This window comes from Lissotriton vulgaris, chromosome 4_1 (assembly GCF_964263255.1).
Source record: "Lissotriton vulgaris chromosome 4_1, aLisVul1.2, whole genome shotgun sequence".
In the NCBI taxonomy this organism is placed as follows: domain Eukaryota; kingdom Metazoa; phylum Chordata; class Amphibia; order Caudata; family Salamandridae; genus Lissotriton; species Lissotriton vulgaris.
Window position 1 is genome coordinate 347578006 of NC_141691.1, and position 20427 is coordinate 347598432.

The 20427-nt window shown below is 43.1% G+C and overlaps 1 protein-coding gene across 1 annotated transcript in view; it reads left to right on the top strand.

The window, feature by feature from the left end:
- The window catches only part of LOC147718732 (sodium- and chloride-dependent neutral and basic amino acid transporter B(0+)-like), a 60213-nt gene extending 49690 nt beyond the window's left edge, over window positions 1-10523 (top strand). The window contains exons 11-14 of the mRNA XM_086918725.1: window positions 294-393; window positions 2189-2298; window positions 7706-7873; window positions 9165-10523. Coding sequence (XP_086774851.1) covers window positions 294-393; window positions 2189-2298; window positions 7706-7873; window positions 9165-9329 — 543 coding nt within the window. The 3' untranslated portion in view covers window positions 9330-10523. The remainder of the gene's footprint in view (window positions 1-293; window positions 394-2188; window positions 2299-7705; window positions 7874-9164) is intronic.
- Window positions 10524-20427: the final 9904 nt, after the last annotated feature.

Consider the following 20427-nt stretch of genomic DNA (forward strand, 5'->3'; position numbering starts at 1 on the left):
GGAAGGTTAATATTTTTTTTTAAAGGAGTACCTGAATCTGCATCGCTCCTCGTGGGGCTGCTTCCTGGTCCCAGCAGACACTGGGACAACAGGAGAGACTCCCTGTGCAATCCCCGCGCTGCCCTCATGCGGCCCCCATGCCAGTGGGGCGACGCTCCTCTGCTATTGCAGAGGAGCTGCCCCTGATGTTGATTTATAAAATAAGGATGCATTTCAGTCAAAGTTTAATATTGAAATACTTTCTACTTTGAGGGTCAGATACCTAAAATATGTGTTTTGTTATATCATTACAGGCAGGAATTTTCTGGGTTGATTTGATTGATCATTTTTGTGCTGGATGGGGCATCCTGATTGCTGCAGTGCTGGAACTCGTGGGAGTGTGCTGGATTTACGGTAAGCAAATTTGTTGTTCCTAACTGTAAAAGACTGTTATTAAGGAAATGAGTAGTAAAATGGAATTGAGGTTTATGATGCCAAATGAAAAGGGGTTTCTATAAGCTTACTCAGTACGCTCAAAACAGAGGCATCCTGTATGTACTCTATTTTAGACACCATCAGGCAGGTTTTTCAAGTGCCTAATTTAAGCCCTAGTTGGAGGTGGGGCCCACCGGCACACCTTTTCGGTGATTGGGATTTATTTTTCCCAACAGGCTTTGATCCAGTGCAAGAGAGAGAAACACAAATGGGGAAAGAAGGCGGACAACTGGTGACACAGGGAAGAAGGGATAAAAAAGAACCTGAAATAGTGAAATAAAGAGACTGGAAGTGATGTGTGGTAGATTAAAGAGGCATGAGGTGGAAGCACGACTACACAGACTCTGTGGGGCATATTACCAAGCAATAGCGATAATTATCGCTATTGCTTGGTTAGCGAGAAAAAATTATCGCTGAGCTGCAGCGATTTTTATCGCAGATAAACCTTGGTATTACCAAGGTTTATCGCAAATGCGATAAAAATCGGAAATAATGCATGAATATCGCTGAAAAGTCAGCGATATTCAGGCATTACTGAGATAATGCTCTTAGCCGTGTTGTCCACCTACCATTGGATAACATGGCTAAGAACTGCTCTGGGGCAGGTGTTAGCTTTTGGAGATATTCGCGCTTAGCGCGAATATCTCCAAAAGTTGGTAATAGGAGATAGCGATGTTAGCGACTGTTTCCAGTCGCTAACATCTTGGCACGCCCACTTTGCATGTCATTAGTGATAAATATCACTGACATGCAAAGCGGGGCACAAGATGGTCGCTATCCCCTACTAGCTGTCGCTAACTGGTGTTAGCAACAGCTAGGTAATAGGGAGATAATTTTATCTCTGCTTTCTTGGCTTTTAAAGCCAAAAAAGCGGAGATAAACCCCCTTGATAATATGCCCCTGTATTCTCCACTCATGACATTCTATAGCACCAGCTGCGGCTGCTGATCAAAACTTTGAGACCCGGCCCTTATCGTTTTACAAATTAAGTAATGGATTTTTGAAGACTTTGAGCTTCTGCAAAATAACATAAAGTGACAAAAAAGCGGGGCAAAGTCAGATAACATATTTACTTTCCAGTGCAAAACAGGTTTGTGCTGGAAAGCTGCACTGAAAGTTTCACAAATACTACAAATAGCGCTCATGTGCATTACTTTGTTTCAAGAGGCCATTTCATGAATGATACTTCAGCATTCTACACTACCACACATTGTTTTTATGCAAGGCCAGATCTACACATTTTATCAGACCTGGCTTTGCATTAAGAAATAACACCTCTTTGAGGCAGGTTTTAACTACGAGAAATATATATTTATTTCTCCATCTATTTCATTTATTATTTGTGTGCTGCGCTGAACTGAACACATGCAGTGGGTGAAATGTAAATAAAATGCATAGGATTTTGTGCTAGATGGGACATCATACACACACCTTTTCAATATAGTGCAAATGTGTGTTCATGGTACAAGGCAGCCTGTTTGTGCGGCAGCACCAGAGAAGAGAGTAGCAGCAGATAGTAAATATGACTCTGCCTTTCTTTCTCCTACAGTGTTGCACTATAATTGAGTAAATGTGCTCCCACTTCTGGAATATTTTAAATTTGATAATTGAAACATTTTTTTGTATGCATTTGTTGTTACATATTTAACACTTTAGGGCTGTCACCTGCCCATTCTACACCACATAATATTTGAACATTTACAACTTTCAACAGGAGGAAATCGGTTTATTGAAGACATAGAAATGATGATTGGTAAAAAGCACTGGCTCTTCTGGGCGTGGTGGAGACTCTGCTGGTTCTTCATATCCCCATGTCTCTTGTTGGTAAGGTAGCACCATTAAGTATTATTCACCTTTGCTATTTTTATATCTTCTATATGATTTAGGTGCCTCCTAAAAAGGCTGGATCCTTCACCTGTGATATGTGTCATTGTGTTTCTAATCATATATAATTAAACACATTCCTCAAAGCAAAAAATGAAACAAATGGAAACTCTCAGGATCAGAGTGAAAACACTCCAACTGCTGTCCCCTACTCAAATCTTTCATAAAGATGATAATGATGGGGCATTCTACCCTAATCCATTCCAACATGGCTCTACAAAAATTTACAAAATCCACGCAGCTATCTAAAGTTCCAAGCACGCTGCAGCAATATCCAGACCCACTCGAACTAGAGCTGACAATCATCTTTCACAGGTTCAACCATTCACTTATAACTTATGCTTACAAGCAACATTGCCCCAATAACCCCACATGCGGTACCCTAATCAAGTCTGCAGCCTGTGTTCTAAGTCACTTATAAATCTATCCCCAAAATCTGACATTCTTTCCAGTACTCTAAAGAAAATGATCCACAACCTTTTTTTAACTTGAAACACGCCTGCCCAATTTCAAGACTCTCCTTTTGGAGAATAGTCATTGAAGAGCTTGTCCACATGGAAGAGCCACACAACATATAGCAGGCAGTAGTATACTCTGGACGAACACTGTACCTTTTAGAATTATCTTAACTTTTCTATAACATGGCCTCCTCAAAACCATCTGCATCACCTATAAGGTGTTCAAATGTGCGACATTCACTTTGACAGGCATCCAAAATCAGGATCTGAAGACTACTCGACAAATCAGCCGAAACAGTACCACAGGTCAGAGAGCAAATACAAGAAAGTGAAAAAGAGAATTAATGCCCTTTCCTGCTGTATCCCTAAGCATGTGGAAAGCCACCACAGTAGACATCTGCCGGGCCTTCCCTCCCTACACACTTCAAAAGAGAATTTAAGACCGTGCTCCTCAGCGAACTCCTCATCACCATATATGCTTTGGGACATTATTCTAGCCTCAACAGCCACCATGGGCTGCCCCCAAAAGACCTTCACCTAAACCCCAACTACTGTCTACCCATCAAAGTTCCCCCAGCACCCTGTCCTCCTCCAATACCTTTAACACCACTACTCATCCTATTATCACTCACCGTACTGCACCTTTTATGCTCCAGTCTGTTACTTTGGTTAGGTCGGTGCTACATAAAGCCACATACATACATTCATAGTCTGAACGTTGTCTAGCCGAAATGCTACAAAACACAGACAATATTGGTCAGAATCACAAAGTGATAATGGAGAGCATGGCTCCGAAACTATGCTGTAAAAGTTTGATTCCCTCATGGATTCGTTAACTCCCTGTTTTTACTTTTACTATGCATCAGAATAGTAGCATCTGTCCCGGGCAATGGCAAATGTAAACATTATGCAGATCATTCTTAGTGTCAATCGTTTCTTAGGTATGCTCTTTCAATGTTTGTTGAGAACCAAATTCAATTTCAAGTCGGCAGAACTGACTGGGGGTCAATATTTCAAAAACATTCTACTTTTTGTTGTCCATCCCACATTCCTGGGGATCAAATTACTTATCTTGTCTATTATTCATTTATGTTCAATTATCAGCCCATTCAAAAACGTCACCCACCCACTGAGAATATCATCCAAACTACCATGACCCACATTTTGCCTTATCTAAGGACCGATTCACAAATATTTGCTTGAGTGAGCATTGCTTATTCTGGATTCATTCTTACATTTGTATGTGTAAGTCACATCTACTCAACAAAAAAACTGTGTTAATAGTAGGCATGGGCGGAAAATCCGTTCCGCTTGCGGATTTTGCGGATTTTTGGGAAATCCGCAATCCGCGAGATTCGCGAATCTCCCGCAAAATCCGCAAATCCGCGAGCAGCGGATTTTGCTCGCACTGCTCGCACTGTTCGCGTGAGTTCGCGCCCCGCGAATAAGTGCAAAATTGCAGAAATACGATCTTAGCAAAACTGAAAGTAACTACTTACCAGGTTCAAAAGTTCAGGCTCATCATTAGTAGCCATTTCCTGTAGTGCTTCCTGAGGGGCCCCTCCAGAGTTCAGTTGCCAGTTGAAACTATTATGTGACCCTGCTCTGAACCTCAGAATAGTTACACATATGCCACAAAGGTCCTGAATTACAGCTAAGGGAGACAAGCAGGAGCCAGGCTGGAAGTTAAAATCCATTAATCAGCCCCTAATTCATTATTGTCAGTTGGGGCAGGGCAGGTGTTGTAACTAATTTTGCAACAATGAAAGCACTTAGCAAGTGCAAAAGATCACTAATCAGGGCGCACTAAGGAAGCAGGTGCCAGCTAAAAAAATATTCTGTGACACATTAATCAGCCCCAAATTAATTCAGGTCACTTGAGGCAGGGAAGGTGTGCTTTGCTTTGCCGAAAATAATGTACACTGGACAACCAGAGGGTGTGGTGATGAAACAGAGGGTGGCATGGGTGGGCCAGAGGGTGGCATGAGTAGTCAGAGAGTGGCAGTGGTGACAGAGAGTGGCAGTGATGAAGAAGAGTGTCCCAAACAGGCTGGACACGTAGAAACAACAAGTTCGCGAAACTTGCGACCCGACAGGTAAGTTCGCAATTTGCGAAAGTGTACAAAACCCTCGCGAACTGGCAGAAACACGGGCGAACACAAAAAAAAAAAAAATCCGCAAATTCGCGGAAATTCGCGGATTTTGCGGATTGCAAATCCGCAAATCCGCAAAATTCGCGAACGCGAGATCCGCAAAATTCGCTCATGCTTAGTTAATAGGGCTGTGGATAACTGCAACTATATTCTGGTAGAGTGCAGGCATTTAAGTACTATAGCTAGTACAACATCAAGAAATATGAATATCACTTTGCAATGAGAGCACATCTTCCCTCCCGTCAAAAACGTCAATGATCATTTTATTTACTTAGATTGGAATTTTTGGGAGCATTTTATACCATTGGAAATCGCCTCAGGGAGCTTAGGGGATACAGCCTAGTTACCAGGAATGTTACAAGTATAATACTGCATTATTATTCTTAGCTAGGAGAGATAGATGGGTGCTGAGTAAGTTCCAACAGAATGACAGCATAGACCATTATGTCACGGCCAATTGAATGGCGTGTGGTGACAGAGGTTTGTAGGTGTCTGTGCAGTCCACCTGTAAATAGACACTTAGCTCCAATATTGACTCTCCCACTGCGTCCCCCTAAAATTAACTTTGGCTAACTAATTAGGTTGCTACTAGTTTAGTCCTGTCTCCAGAACACACCATAAAGCGAATTAAGTTAGCTGACTCTTCCTGTCCATCAGGTAGAAAGGTGAACTTTTGCTCTTTTATACAATCCACGCCAGCAAGTCATGTTAAATCACAAGCAGCCCTACTCTAACCTGTCATGAACATTTCGAGGAAGAACTGCAGACATTGCACATGCCATCTAGTATGTACAAGAACAGACATAGTTCCTAATCTGTAGCTACCTGAGAGCAATGAGTATGCAGTTTATATAAATCACTCCTCTACATCGTAAAACTCCCTGACACTTTAGTTAGTATACCTTGCTATTAATTACAATAAATTAATGAAATGAAAACTCAATGCAGCTTTGATTTACATTGTGTAGAGTGGCAGAGTATTAGAATGATCCCATAGATTTCTGAGGAAAATATGTAGAAAACTATATTAATAATTCAGTTTCAAATATTACAAATCATTGGCCTTGCTCAATAATTAGGTGTTGACCCCATTAGTAATGACAGCTAGAAAAAAAAAACAGTTTTCACGAAGGTCGTTGGCTAGCAAGATATTACGGACAATTTCCAACTGCTCCTTCAAATTGTAGACCATTTTTTTAGATTTGCATTAAAATTAAACCACCATACTCCTTCATTTGCCAATTTGTAAGCCAAGACACAATGTCTTTTTATAAATATTTTTAAATTAGTTTTACTTTTAAACGGGTGACCACCAATTGTAAAAGTCTCATTTTTGGAATGCATACAAACCTCAAAAGTATGCATAGAGTTTTTTTCAACGCACACTCTCCTACAATACCCAATGTGTATTCTGCACACTGCTGACAATTTGCAGCAATAAATATGGTGGAAAGATTGGCTTTCACATTCAAAGAGTTTCATTTATTCTGCATGTAAATATATGTTTTATATAGAAAAAAGTCTTCCACATATACCATCCGAAATATTTTGGACCTTTTCATACCAAATGTGCACACTGAACTATTGATTCAGCACGAAGGGAAGTGCAAATATTGTGTGTGAGTAACCGCTGTGATAGGCTTGGCACGTCTACCTTTATGGGTGTTACCATTTGCCTAATTTCTAGCCCATCCTCCTCCACTGTGAAGAGCACATGCTCCCATAAACCTAAACTAATTACAATGGAAAATCGGTAATACTAGCATACTTTCCATAGCTGTGAGTTTTAAGGTTGAAAATTCTGCTAATCTTAACTCTGAGAATCACAAATTGGTAATTCCAAGCCTAAATCTTTCTTTCCTTCAGTCAAAAGCTATGCCTAGGAATTCAAAAAAGTTTGAGGCTGAGTTGGTATATCGCAAAGAAGCGGTGTGTGGCCACTCTCAGACACTTTAAAACAATGGACCTCCATGCTCCATATGGGTTTTTTAAATTGAGCCCAACTGCCCAGCTGACTACATCAGAGGAACAGGCAACTGCTCAATAAGACACTCTGCTTAAGGTAGACTTTTGCTTTGCTCAGCCCTATTGGTTGACTTTCTAACCAATCATGCCTGCCTGGGGTTGAGCAATACCCTCAAGATAATCTGATAGACAGTAACTCTGCCACTGTCACTCATTCATCTTGCAGCAGGCTCCTGATGTTATAGACACACACTCATGCAAATTAGTGTTCAGACAGCTCACATTCGCAACCTTTTATATTTCCAATTACCAGCCAGCCATTGGGAAGAACTGGGGCCACCTGGCCTTTTCCAAAGCAGCCCTGTCATGATAATGCCTTCCAATGGTCTTTCGTCTCAATTACGAGTGACTCAGCATTTTACAGAAATGTAGCTTGGTTCTTAAATTGATCCTATTTGGATTCTTTCTTGGGGCTGCACACGTGCGTGCACTTATTTTATGCTTAAAGTGTTAGGCCTTGGAGTCTTTAGGGCAACAGCCTAATCATGGTGGTACAATGTTAGGGTGTATGACCATGAGTGTTAGAAAGCTGCTTGGATGCTTTGTTTACAATTTCTGTATCTTAATTATGACGAGGACAAATTCAGAAACCGGCCTTTTCCCTCCGGTAGTATCAGTCACATATGTGCGCTGAAAGTCATTTAATTGTCTGAATAAGAGGCTCAGCTTCCTTCATGAAGAGCTACTGAACAATGTCTTGCATTTTTACAGGCAATTTTAATCTGGTCTCTGGTGACATTTAAAGCCCCTATGCATGGATCGATAGTATATCCAGCCTGGGGAACGGCGATTGGCTGGTGTATGATTGCATTCTGTCTCATATGGATCCCAATCCTCGCAGTGATCAAGATGATCAGAGCAGAAGGATCTGTGTGGCAGGTACGTTTTCATGGAATACTTCATGCAACATGAAAATGTAATTGCTATGAAACCATTTTGCTTATTTTTTGTGGTAGTCGGTATTATGTTTGTAGAGTAAAATAAATGCCTTTAAAATGTTCTTCGATTTGGCACAACGATTGTCGTGTGTATAATGGGACCAGCAATCACTGCACGCAACACAGCCCTAACTCCTGTTACAGGTCCACAGCCGACACACTCTCACAACATACAACTGATTGGCGAAGAACAAGAGAGCAGGAGGGGGGAAGAGAGGGAGTGGGAGATTGAAAACGAGCAAGTGAGATAAAGAGAAAAAAGGAGGGAGGTACGAGAGAGTGAAAGAGCTAAGTGAGTGAGAGAGAGGCTGAGAGGAAGAGACAGAGAGAACTGAACAGGGAGAAAGATTTGGAGAGTGAGTCAGGGAGAGAAGGGGGAGGGAGAGAGGGAGTGAGCGTGAGGGGGCTGTAGAGGGAGGACCGGAGATAGAAAAAAGGAGGAAGTAAAAGAATGAGAGCTCAGTAAGAGTGTGGCTCTAGCTTGTGCATTAAATGAGGGCCTTACAATAATCCTGTAGTCACTAACTACAGGTTTTGTGGCTGTTAAAGACAAAGGAACTCAGTCGAGTCTCTAGCCTGATCTTGTGTTATGACTCAAAACAGTGATTCTTCATATACACGAAAACTTAAGCAATACAAATATTATGCTCTTTATTTCACCACTTGGCATGAGCCAAAGGTGCCATTCATAAACAAAGAACATCCCATTCTCGCGTAGACCAATATAAGAGATTAAATGTGAAGGGATAAGAACTTGAATCCAATGAATGGAACCATAGCCTACACGCTTGTCTGTAGTGGTTAGCAAGATAATCTGCATCTCAGGGAGCAGCGGCGTGTGAACAACAAGGAAAAAATGTGTGGATAGTGCGTGTTATAGCAGGTGTAAGTTGATCAACCTTGCACGAAGGTGATATTCCACAAAGCCTCGCTAAGATGATTTTTTAGATTTAAAATAGTTGACAGGTGGGACTCTTTCTTTGTTGTTCACTGATCAGAAAGACACACGTTACCTGTTGACAGCATCAACCCATATAGCACCATAACATTCCACACATAACTAAACACACAGTTTAACAAGCAGTAGTTACTACTGACCAGATTTGACCATAACCCGTCTCTACTGACAACACCACCATGAACACAAGTTACAAAGGGAAGTACTTCAAAATGCAGAAGGCCCTTGCTTTGTCAATTCTTTCACCAAAACATGTTTGTCTTTTCTCCGCCAGCGCTTCAGATCCATTTGCCAGCCTGCTGCCACCTGGGGGCCAGCTCTTGAACAACACTATGGACAGCGATATGAACATCTTTTGGACGTGAATCCCAAAAAGTCCCACAAAGGTCTGGAAATACCGACCATCTCAGGCTATGACAACACAGCATATATATCTTGATGGAGTCTTGGATTTGTTGGACATCTGGAGAGGCTATAATGCCACAGTGAACAATCTCACAATAGTGCAACATATTTGTTGCCCCAGTCACCAGAGGCAACAAAGATATTGCAATACAATTCAGTAACAAAAAAGGCAGCAAACTTGCCAATGTCTGTGAAAGATTGGCAAACTGTTGGGTCTTCTTTTGTGAGATGTTTGTGGCAAAGACACTGTAAATGTATGAGTGAAGGGTAAATATATTCTGTTTTAGTGAATTGCTCATTGAGTAACCTAACACTTGGAAAGGTAAATGCATTGTGTTTTAGTTAATTGCTCAGCGAGTAATGTATGGCCTGGAATCGTGGTAAATAGACCCAATCAAGGAGGCTTGCGTATCTAGCATGAACCAGAGGACCCTGAACATATACCCCACAGTCACCAGCAGAGTTGGTGTGCTTGTGGTACATGTTTTATTCATCTTCTCAGGAAGCCCCATTATGCTCAGTTTCCCTAGCCCTTTCAGTGCTGATGACAAAGCCAGCTCGTCATGGGCGTTACCTGCGCTACGCGCATGACGAGCTGGCTTTGTCACGTAACGCTAGCATGTTTTCTGCCAGCCTTACCGGGTATTTGTTACCTGAGATTATTTAAAGGGCAAGACTAAAAGGTGGAATTTGTGCTACTTAAACTATGACAAGAACATGTTTAAGCTATTGCTCTAGTGGAATAACTACATAAATCATAACTTTGACTGAGGGGGAATACCTAATATTGTTAATGTTGAAATCATAATAGACGTCATGCGATCATCTGCAAATAAAATGCATTATTTGAGCTGCCAAAGAAAGAGCGATCAAAGATGCAGGGAGATGTGTACGAACGTTGATAGAAAAAGTCATAGCTAAAATATATATTACATTGTAAATTATCATTTTACCCGGAATGCTTACTGAACTGTTACATGTGTTGTAGGTACTTTTTCGTACTAATAAGAACCACTGTTTTTATTACCCACACAAGGATATAGTTATTTTCTTGTTACAATGTTAACTCCAATGTGCAGGCAAAACAAAATAACGCATATATTTTTTTACCGGTGTACATTTTATGAATTTATATGTGATTTAAATATGATAATTAACTGAAAATACCTTTGTTTAATTCCAAATATGGAAATATCAGATGTAGTAAATAAAATGCAAATGTTTTATACTTTGTCTAGTTTCCGGCTGCTTTTTCAAATAGGTGTTTATTTTTTTATTAAACCATCTTTATTGCATTTTTCAAAGTTTCCCTCCGACCCCCCCATCCAAGAACATACAAAACAACAGAAACACATAACTAAATACAAGTTGAGTAAGTAGCCAGGAGATATAGTAAGACTTACTTATATCCTAGCAGGCGAACGACCTTTATAACTTGGTTGTTACACTGCGATACATTTACATCGCGGTCATTAGAACGCAAGTTGTTACACCCACGTGCGCTGGATAGCACTCTAAACTAAGGAATAGTGTGATTTACTACTCAAACACCTTCCCTACTGTTACATAGGCTGGAGTTGGAATAGTAAATCATACTATTCCTAAGTCCAGCACCCCTAGCGAAAGTCGTTGTAACGACTTTTGTTGTAATAACTGCGATGTAACGTACCGCGATGAAACTGATCACGTTGTAACGTCACATATTCATCCTAACAACATCATAGCATATCAAAAATTCCATAATGTTATGTTATGTTATGTTATGTTATGTTATGTTATAGTGGTATTTACAGCGCGCATTGTTACTCATGAGTGTCCTGGCGCGGAATGAGTCTGAGGAGGGCAGCAGAGAGTTTTAGAAAGACATGCTGAAGAGGTGTGTTTTTAGCTGCTTCTTGAAGATCACACATTTCATTCCTGTCCTTCAGATTTAAGCCATTCCCTCAAAAGGGCCCAGGTTTGAAGCTCCCTTTTCTGAGTTTTGACACCTTTGTATGCGTATACAATCCTCTTGATCTGATACACTGAGATTAGTCGAGCCAACCAGTGACTAAATGATGGAGGGGCCCGGTCGAGCCACACAGTTGCCAGGCACAGTCTAAATACCGCTATAGCTAAAAACAAAAACGGAGCTGATTTTTAGTTATTTTATTTCTTTATTTTTAACCACTTGTAAATTGCACAAATACCCGTAGGTGTCTCTGTGCTATGTGCTGAAAAGGTAGGCATAGAGCTAGTAAAAAAGCCTATTGCTTGAAAAGCAAAGTTTTTATTTGTTTTCTGAATGATAGCAGCGTGGAACCAGCCTTAATCTGCGAGGTAAGAGAATTCCACAGTATGGAAGTGGCTACTATGAAGCTTCTGTCACCCTAGTTGGCTTTCTTGGTTCTAGGGACGACCAGAAGATTGACATCTGCTGAGCCAAGAGATCTGTTGGGCATGTAAGCCAGAAAGGCTTTATTCAAGCATTCCGGTCCTGAATTGTGTATTGCCTTGTAGGCAATACAGAGGGCTTTAAATTTCATTCTGCTTCTTATGGGCAGCCAATGGAGCTGCCGCGGGGAACATCCTTTACAATGCGGATTTTACTCCGCAAGGCTTTCACAACGCGTCCGTTACAATGCACGTCGTAACCACGACTTGCGCTGGAGGGCGCTAGAGGATTAAGAATAGTATATTTACTATTCCAACACCTTCCCTAGTGTCCAGGGGGACTGGTGTTAGAATAGTAAATTATACTATTCTCAATCCGCGCCCCCAACGCAAGTCGTGGTAACGACTTGCGTTGTAAGGGACGCGTTGTGAAAGCACGCGTTGTTATATTACGCGTCGTAACGTCGTACATCCAGCTGCTGCACCACAATAGAGATGAGCTTGAACTTGGGAGTACCCTACAGTATCCTAGCGGCTGCATTCTGCACCAACTGCAGCTTACTAAGAACCTTTTCCTGTGCATTAATTAAAAGGCTATTGCAGTAGTCAACCTTAGACATGACCAGAGCACGAATTAACTTTCTCCCCGTACTAGCCGGGATGAAAGGTAACAATTTATTTATCATTCTTAAACCATAAAAGGATGAGGAGACCACTGCGTTAGCATGATGTATAAAAGATAATCTAATTGACACCTAAATTCATGGCTTTTTTGACAGAGATTGGGGGTAATCCCAAATTATCTGGCAACCAGCCCGGAGACCATCCTGGGGATAAATTTCCAAAGACCATTACTTCTGTCTTGGCTGAATTTAATTTAAGGCAGTGACTTGACATCCAGGTACTGATGGCCAAAATGCCATTGTGAAAGCTGGCCGAAAGTACGTCCCCCTTTTCATGCAGGGTGAGCACCAATTGTGTGTCATCCGCATATGACGTGAGACCCATCCCAAACTATTTAATTACTTGTGCTAAGCTAGTGACATAGATGTTAAACAAAGTCGCAATTAGCGAGGATCCTTGCGGAACTCCACATGTGAGTGAAAGAACTGGTGAATTAAAATTGCCCAGACTAACTGACTGGGTGCAATTAGATAGAAATGAGGACAGAAGGGCTCTGGCCTTAGGCCCAGTGCCTAAGGCTGAGACACGATTGATCAGCATAGCTGATGGGCGAGCCAAGGGAAGAGCCTCTTGCTCCTGCTCCAGGACTCCCAACTAGATCAGTTGGGGGTACCTTTGATCCACAGATTTAATTGTACCTCAAAAAACGGAGAAATCTCCCTTCTCAGATTTGCCAGACCCAGACATTCTGCCAGCATATATACCAGATCTTCCCTTATTTCCTGACACCGTGGACAGTTTGTGCCAGACACTCCCCCCATTTACAAATTTTAGCCAGGGTGATATGTAAATTAAACCCAGTCCTATAATGTTGGATCTGGAGGTTGGCAGATATAAGTATTGACCATAGATTGTAGTGACTTTGACCATCGAGCAGTGTGCTTCTCTATATCATTCCCCATCCTATCATTTAATAGTTTATATATGTCTCCAATCTTAGGGTTGAGCCTAGCTAGTAGATTTACAAGTTGACACCTGTTAAACTCCTCCCTACCTCTCCTTTCCTTCCCTATAAAATCCCTAATTTGAAGGAATTTAAAGAATGTGTTATTCCCTAAGGGGAATTTACTCTTCAGGTTTTCAAAAGTTGCACAACTATTATCGAAAAAGAAACCCCCAAAAATAAGTGGACCAAGGTTTTCCTCCATCGTTTAATATATGAGTCATGAAATATATCCTGTAAGAGAGGGTTATGAAAAAGAGGAGTATAGAAACTGAAGCAACCAATCCCGAGTTTTTTCCTAACACCAGTCCATACTCTGAAAGCATATATAAGTGTCTTAAACCTAATCTTTTTAAAGTAGCCAAATTCTAATTGTCGGAACAAGGAACTGCAAACTGTAGCTGCAATGGTTAAGTCAAAACATGAGGAAAACATATTTCGCCTGAGATCTTCTTGAGGCGGATCAAACAACATTGGTGTTAAGTTTTGTAGTGCTGAGGCCCACCAGCCCTGTTCCCTGGGAAGGCAGAGGAACTTCAGGGCCCTCAAAAGCAAGGAATATGCCAAGAGAAACAGCCCAATCATACTCTCCAGAGCCTAGAACCATGAGTTATTCACCTCAAGAAGTATAGCCCTAAAGAAATACAAAACTCTTGGAAGAAACATCATTTTGATTAAGTTGCACCTTTCAATCAGGTAGAGTCTGAGATTATGGACCCAAGTTGCCCTTACCCGAATCATTCGTATCAGCACTAATATTAACGACCAAGTATGTTGCGTTAGGGACCATCCGTATATCCTCAAACTTAAGGTTTTCATTTATAAGTATTTGGGTTTCAAACCTATTAAGTCTGTATCCTGTAATGTGTTTCCCTAACTGCTTCACTAAGAGCGTGGATAACAATTGCAAAATCGTCTGCGTACGCAAGAATTTCCATCTCCCAGCCCCTAGTGACCTTGGTGAAATTAAGGCAGTACCTTAATTCCAAGGATAAAAGGGTCTATATAGAGGGCAAATAATAAGGGAGAACACGGTCAGCCCTGCCTTGTCCCCCGCTGGATGTTAACCAACCATGTTGTGCGGGTGAGACATTTTTTTAATAACCTTGGATAGTCTCGAGGCTCAAATTTTGGCGAAAAGGTCAGTGTCCGAATTGTTTAGTGTAAGGGGTTGATAGGATCCTAGCTGATTCATTGGTTTTCCCTTTTTTTTAGGGAAAACTGCCATCCTAGCTAAAGCCCATGAATCAGGAGGGGATTTGCCCTTCTGAATGTCCAGAAATACCTCTATTATAAAGTTATTATGGGTGGAGGAATGAACTTTGTAAAATTGCCCCGACCCAGCAACTTTTTCAGATGATAATCCAACACTGTGTTCGTGGCCATAATCTGACTCCCATTGCAAGGACAACCTGCTGCCTGCATACAACGCTGACCTTTCGCGACACCCGCTTCGCGGGTGCCGCTTATCACCTGCCTGCCTCCGTTCTCCCTGGTGTGAGCGCCCACAGTTGGTGGTAAGCCATCTTCGCTCCCAGGTTGAGTACAGCGGAGGTCAAGAGAGCGGCAAGCCTACCGGGGGACTGCGAGTACCAGCAGCCTTAGCTCACCACAGCTGCTGCCTCTTCCCCCGGCGGCCACGCCCCCAGCCTTCGGCCTCTTGAAGCGCTGAGCTGGGCACACAGAGTGGTGTGTTCCTGGCCATAATCTGACTCCCATTGCAAGGACAACCTGCTGCCTGCATACAACGCTGACCTTTCGCGACACCCGCTTCGCGGGTGCCGCTCATCACCTGCCTGCCTCCGTTCTCCCTGGTGTGAGCGCCCACAGTCGGTGGTAAGCCCTCTTCGCTCCCAGGTTGAGTACAGCGGAGGTCAAGAGAGCGGCAAGCCTACCGGGGGACTGCGAGTACCAGCAGCCTTAGCTCACCACAGCTGCTGCCTCTTCCCCCGGCGGCCACGCCCCCAGCCTTCGGCCTCTTGAAGCGCTGAGCTGCGCACACAGAGTGGTGTGTTCCTGGCCATAATCTGACTCCCATTGCAAGGACAACCTGCTGCCTGCATACAACGCTGACCTTTCGCGACACCCGCTTCGCGGGTGCCGCTCATCACCTGCCTGCCTCCGTTCTCCCTGGTGTGAGCGCCCACAGTCGGTGGTAAGCCATCTTCGCTCCCAGGTTGAGTACAGCGGAGGTCAAGAGAGCGGCAAGCCTACCGGGGGACTGCGAGTACCAGCAGCCTTAGCTCACCACAGCTGCTGCCTCTTCCCCCGGCGGCCACGCCCCCAGCCTTCTAGCGTAAAGGAAGAGGGGCCCATCCCGCAACGCGGGACGCAGGCCGGGGCGAAGACCGGGCAAAGAGCGGGCCGTTTGAGGCCGTTCGAGATCGTGAGAGTCCGGTCCGGCCCATATCCCTAAGCACTAAACACTGGTCATCCCGACACAGATAACCATCATCTCTTTGACCTCTACAATAACCCTGTCAGACAGCTTAGAAAGATCTCCTAGCAACATAACACGGAAAAATGAATACGAGATCTAGCAAGCAGAAAAAATCTAAAAATAACGGGATAGGAGAAAAACTGTTAGGTCCAATGGATGACTTTCTAGCTAAAGCAAATTCCTTCATAGACCAAAGCATAAGTCTAATGGAGGGAAGAGTTTCATCAGAACTTGCAATAGCACGCCGCTCCTCAATGGGGCTACTAGCAACCGCAAGAACCCCAGAACTACAGTCAGCGCCAAACCAAACCTCGGCGACTGCAAATAGACTCAGCCTTCCAAATAATGTAAACCTTTCAGCTTCTCAACTATCCATAACTTTTACAGAGAGCGACTTAGAGAAAACCCCTGACATCTTCCCTGACCCAACCCCAGAAGAAATAAGGCAAAAGAGAGGGAAGCGGGAGGGCGCCATAAAGAAAAGGAAAACTCCAGAGCACACTGAAAATCTCAAACCGTCCGAACACATAGTTTTGGTCGGTGATACAAACCCGGCAACTTTATCCCACCCCACGGTTCCCCCAAACAATAATATTGTAACAATCCATCATGTACCACAAGATTTCCAAGACTCCTTAATACCAGAACCCCTTATACCACACCAATCAGGCAGAGACAGGGAATCAGCGAGGCTAATTAAGGAGATAGCCTCCCTCCTAAATTCCTACATTCGCCCTTTAGAAACCAGACTCAGCAATATTGAGAGCCAATTAATAAAAATCTCTGGCTCCCTCAAACCAATACTCCCACCTAAACCAGCCCCAAATCCCACGACCACACTTCCCGTACATAAGAAACCCGCAACTTTACCTCCACCACAGACCAAAAAACAAATTACAGTAAAAGTCCCCACAGTAACAAACCCTCCCACTGCACAAAAAACAATCCCAAAGCCTCTGACCATTCCCTCACAAACCAATTCCCACCCGACACCAACAGTAAATACCCCAACAATAAATACAACTGTTCCTAAAACTCCCGCTACAACAAATGCAAATGCTCCAAAAACAAAAGGTCAACAGGGGGGGATTACTGATCACAGACCTATTTTAAACTTGCCCCCTGAGGCATCCCCATTTGTGGTAGTTATGACGGGGGTCCCCGAACTTACAGGTGAGGGGACAAAACCTAACTGGTCGTTAAAGAACAAAGTCCAGTATTGGTTGAATACAAATCGCCCCGTCCCGCCACCCTGGAAAAGCAAAATAGCATCAGTATCCCGTACCTCGTGGGTAGGTCACAGGAAAAAAACCATCCGGGGGGATTGCATAGTTATCACGTTTGAGGACCCCAGCATAGCCGATTATATCTGCTCCTGGGAATACAATAACTCCTCAGGAGGGATTGCAACAAGATCTCTGTCGTATTTTTATCCAAAAAGGTTTAACAATAACAACTACCTACTATCTGGCGGAAACCAATCCCACAGCCATGGGAGCTAGACTTTACTGGTCCCAAACTACCACCACAACTTAATGACCCGAATAACTCCTGGTGGCCAGTAAATCAGAACCATCAGCAGAGAGAGGCCCCATGGCAGCTCATCGGCCCACAAAATAGATTCAGAATCTGGGAACAATGGGAGAGACCACCCCACCAACCTTATGGATCCAGTTACAGAGATAACATCTACGGACAAAACTGCATGGGCATACCAACTTCGAACAGGTTTAGCGGCCTGGAAATGGTCGATTGACCAACAATTATACCCCCGGAGCCCCCACAAACAACTGTGACCTCCCCCGTCCTTATCACAGTCCCCCCACAAATGGAAAACACAGCTTCAGAAAATATGTCCACCCAGCTTTCTGTGATCTTCTGGAACGTGGCCGGCCTCCGAAACAAGATCGAGGATGGTACGGCCGCTGGCTTCCTAAAGGACACTCAAATCATTTGCCTACAAGAAACCTGGGCAACGGCGTCCCTCCACCTTGTAGGGTACAGGACTTTTACATCCCCCGCCCTCCCCAGCATTTCAGGCAGACCAAAAGGGGGTCTGGTAATCTACCTGGCAAATACAATCCCAGATATGAAGATTCTCAAGGTAGACTTACTATCGAACTTCCAGATCCTCACTGTCATGCTGGGGAAAAAACTCTCTATTTCTATAATCAACATATACAATAATTTGGAGGACGAAAACTTTTTGCGTATTCTTTCTATAATTCAGGAAAAAATAACCGAACACTGTCACTCTAAACAGAAAACGGAAAATGCCCACATATTATGGGGAGGAGATTTTAACCTACATCCTTGCCCCAACAACGATACCTGTGGTCTGGTGGACGAGCACGACAACCCCTTAGTCCACTTTATCCACTCAGGAGCAGGGACAGCCATGAATAAAATACTGTCTGATTTGGATTTGCAAATTTTAAATCCTATCCATCAACCAAATAACACACTGGAACCAACGTACAGAGGAAGGGGCCATAAGACTACCGTGGACTATGTAATAGGCACAGAAGCTTTGAAAGCTCAAACTAACAATTTCAAAATGTTGGAAAACAACCTCAGCGACCATTCCGCCATAAGCCTAAACCTAATAATAAACCAACCAATAACATTGATGACAACCATGGCATCCGCACTAACCCAGAATCAGCTTGAATTGGGCAAAAGGAACGGATTTACCATAAGATGGGAAAAAGTGGACCCTAACATCTTGACAAAGCAATTAATAACATCTGCATATGATAACATAATGATCTGTCTCGATCCCTGTGCGGAACCAAAACAAATATTGGAAAACTTCAACATTATAATAGAACAAATTAAAAACTTTTTAACTAAAACATCTAACAGAAATAGTTCCGCAGGATGGTTTAACCGAGACTGTACCAAAGCGCATACTAATCTGAGGAAAGCTCTCGGAAAACCAAACAGAGACAAGTTAAATATCCAATCACTTCGACGGGAGTATAACTCCGTCAGAAAAACAAGGAAAAAAGAGCTTAAACAATCCTTGTGGAATGCTTTGCACCGGAGTGCACTCACGAAAGACAGCCAGGCATTCTGGAAAATAGTTAAAACCCCATTCCTAACCGATTCCAACGGCCCAAAAATCGACGTGGCTATTGATGAGGACACGTGGGTGAATTATTTCTCGAAAATCTTCAACTTGACATCTAGCACTGAAGAATCCCAGTATACCACCACTGTAGTAACCTATCCTATACCACTGGAAGTGGATTTGCAGGACTTTGAACTGGCGCTATCCCTAAGCAAGACCAAGAAAGCCCCCGGCCCTGATGGGGTCCCAGTCGATCTATTTAAACATCTTCCTGACCTCTGGGTACCAATAATTACAAGAGTTTGCATGGCAACAACCAAACTTGGTCTGTTAGATTCATGGTCCTCCTCTACCATGGTACCAATTTTTAAGAAGGGGGACCGACAAGATCCTAAATGCTATCGACCAATATCGCTTCTTGACTCTTTGGGCAAAGTTGTGGGCCGAGTCCTCCTTGAAAAACTACAAGACTGGGCAGAAGATAAAAAGATCCTCTCGGACCTGCAGTTCGGGTTCAGAGAGGGTTTTGGAACCATCGAACAGGCCTTAAATCTAAGCTTGTTAACATCAAAGTACACCCACGCCAAACCTGGTGCCATCTACATGGTTTATGTAGATTTGTCCTCCGCATTCGACTGTGTCTTGCATGCTAAGCTTTGGTCACTGTTGAGCGAAATGGGGGTAGATCCCCCTCTTCTGGACTTTTTAAGAGAGCTGTACAGTGAAGCCACGGCGAAAGTGAGGTTTAGGACAAGAGGCGAATTAACGAGGCCATTCAAAATAGAGCGGGGAGTGAGGCAAGGCTGTGTTTTGGCCCCCTTCCTCTTCTCCTTGTACACCAATGGATTAGAAGAGACCATGTTGAGAGGAGGAAGGGACCTCCCTAGAGCAAAAGACCGCCTGATCCCCGCCCTATTATACGCGGACGACGCTGTCATACTAGCACGTACCCCCATTGAACTGCAGAAGTCCTTATCTAAATATGCAGATTTCATGGGTGCACTGGACTTGCACATCAACATTAAAAAAACTTTCGTCATGGTGGTCGGTGGACCAAGAAAAGCTCCTAAATCCATTTACTTGAAAAAACAAAAAATAGAAAAGACCTCACAATATCCCTATTTAGGGGATATGATTGATGACGCCCTAAATTGGAAAGCGGCGGTTGAGGCTAGGAGACATTTATTTAAACGTGCAATTATGGCATTAATGAAATTCTCAAACAAACTTGGGAAAAAAACCCAGGTAGAACTACTACAGATCTATGCTGCGAAATGCCAATCCATCGCATTATACGGCGCAGGGATCTGGGGTCATACTCCTACTGGCTCTATTCAAAAAGAGGAAAACATTTTCATAAGATTCCTTCTATCAACACCACGAGGCACCTCCACCTATGCCTCACACATAGAACTGGGAATATCATACATTGAGGATTTAATTAAAATCCAACCTCTTTTACTTTGGAGGCGAGTCTGGCTGTCGGAAAAGAATACTCTGACCAAAAACATCGTACAGGACATTATGGAGTTGGACCACGCCCACAAAATAGCTTGGCTCTCCTATGTAAGACACTTCTTTTCCGACATGGGTCTACAACAATATTATCATAAACCAGA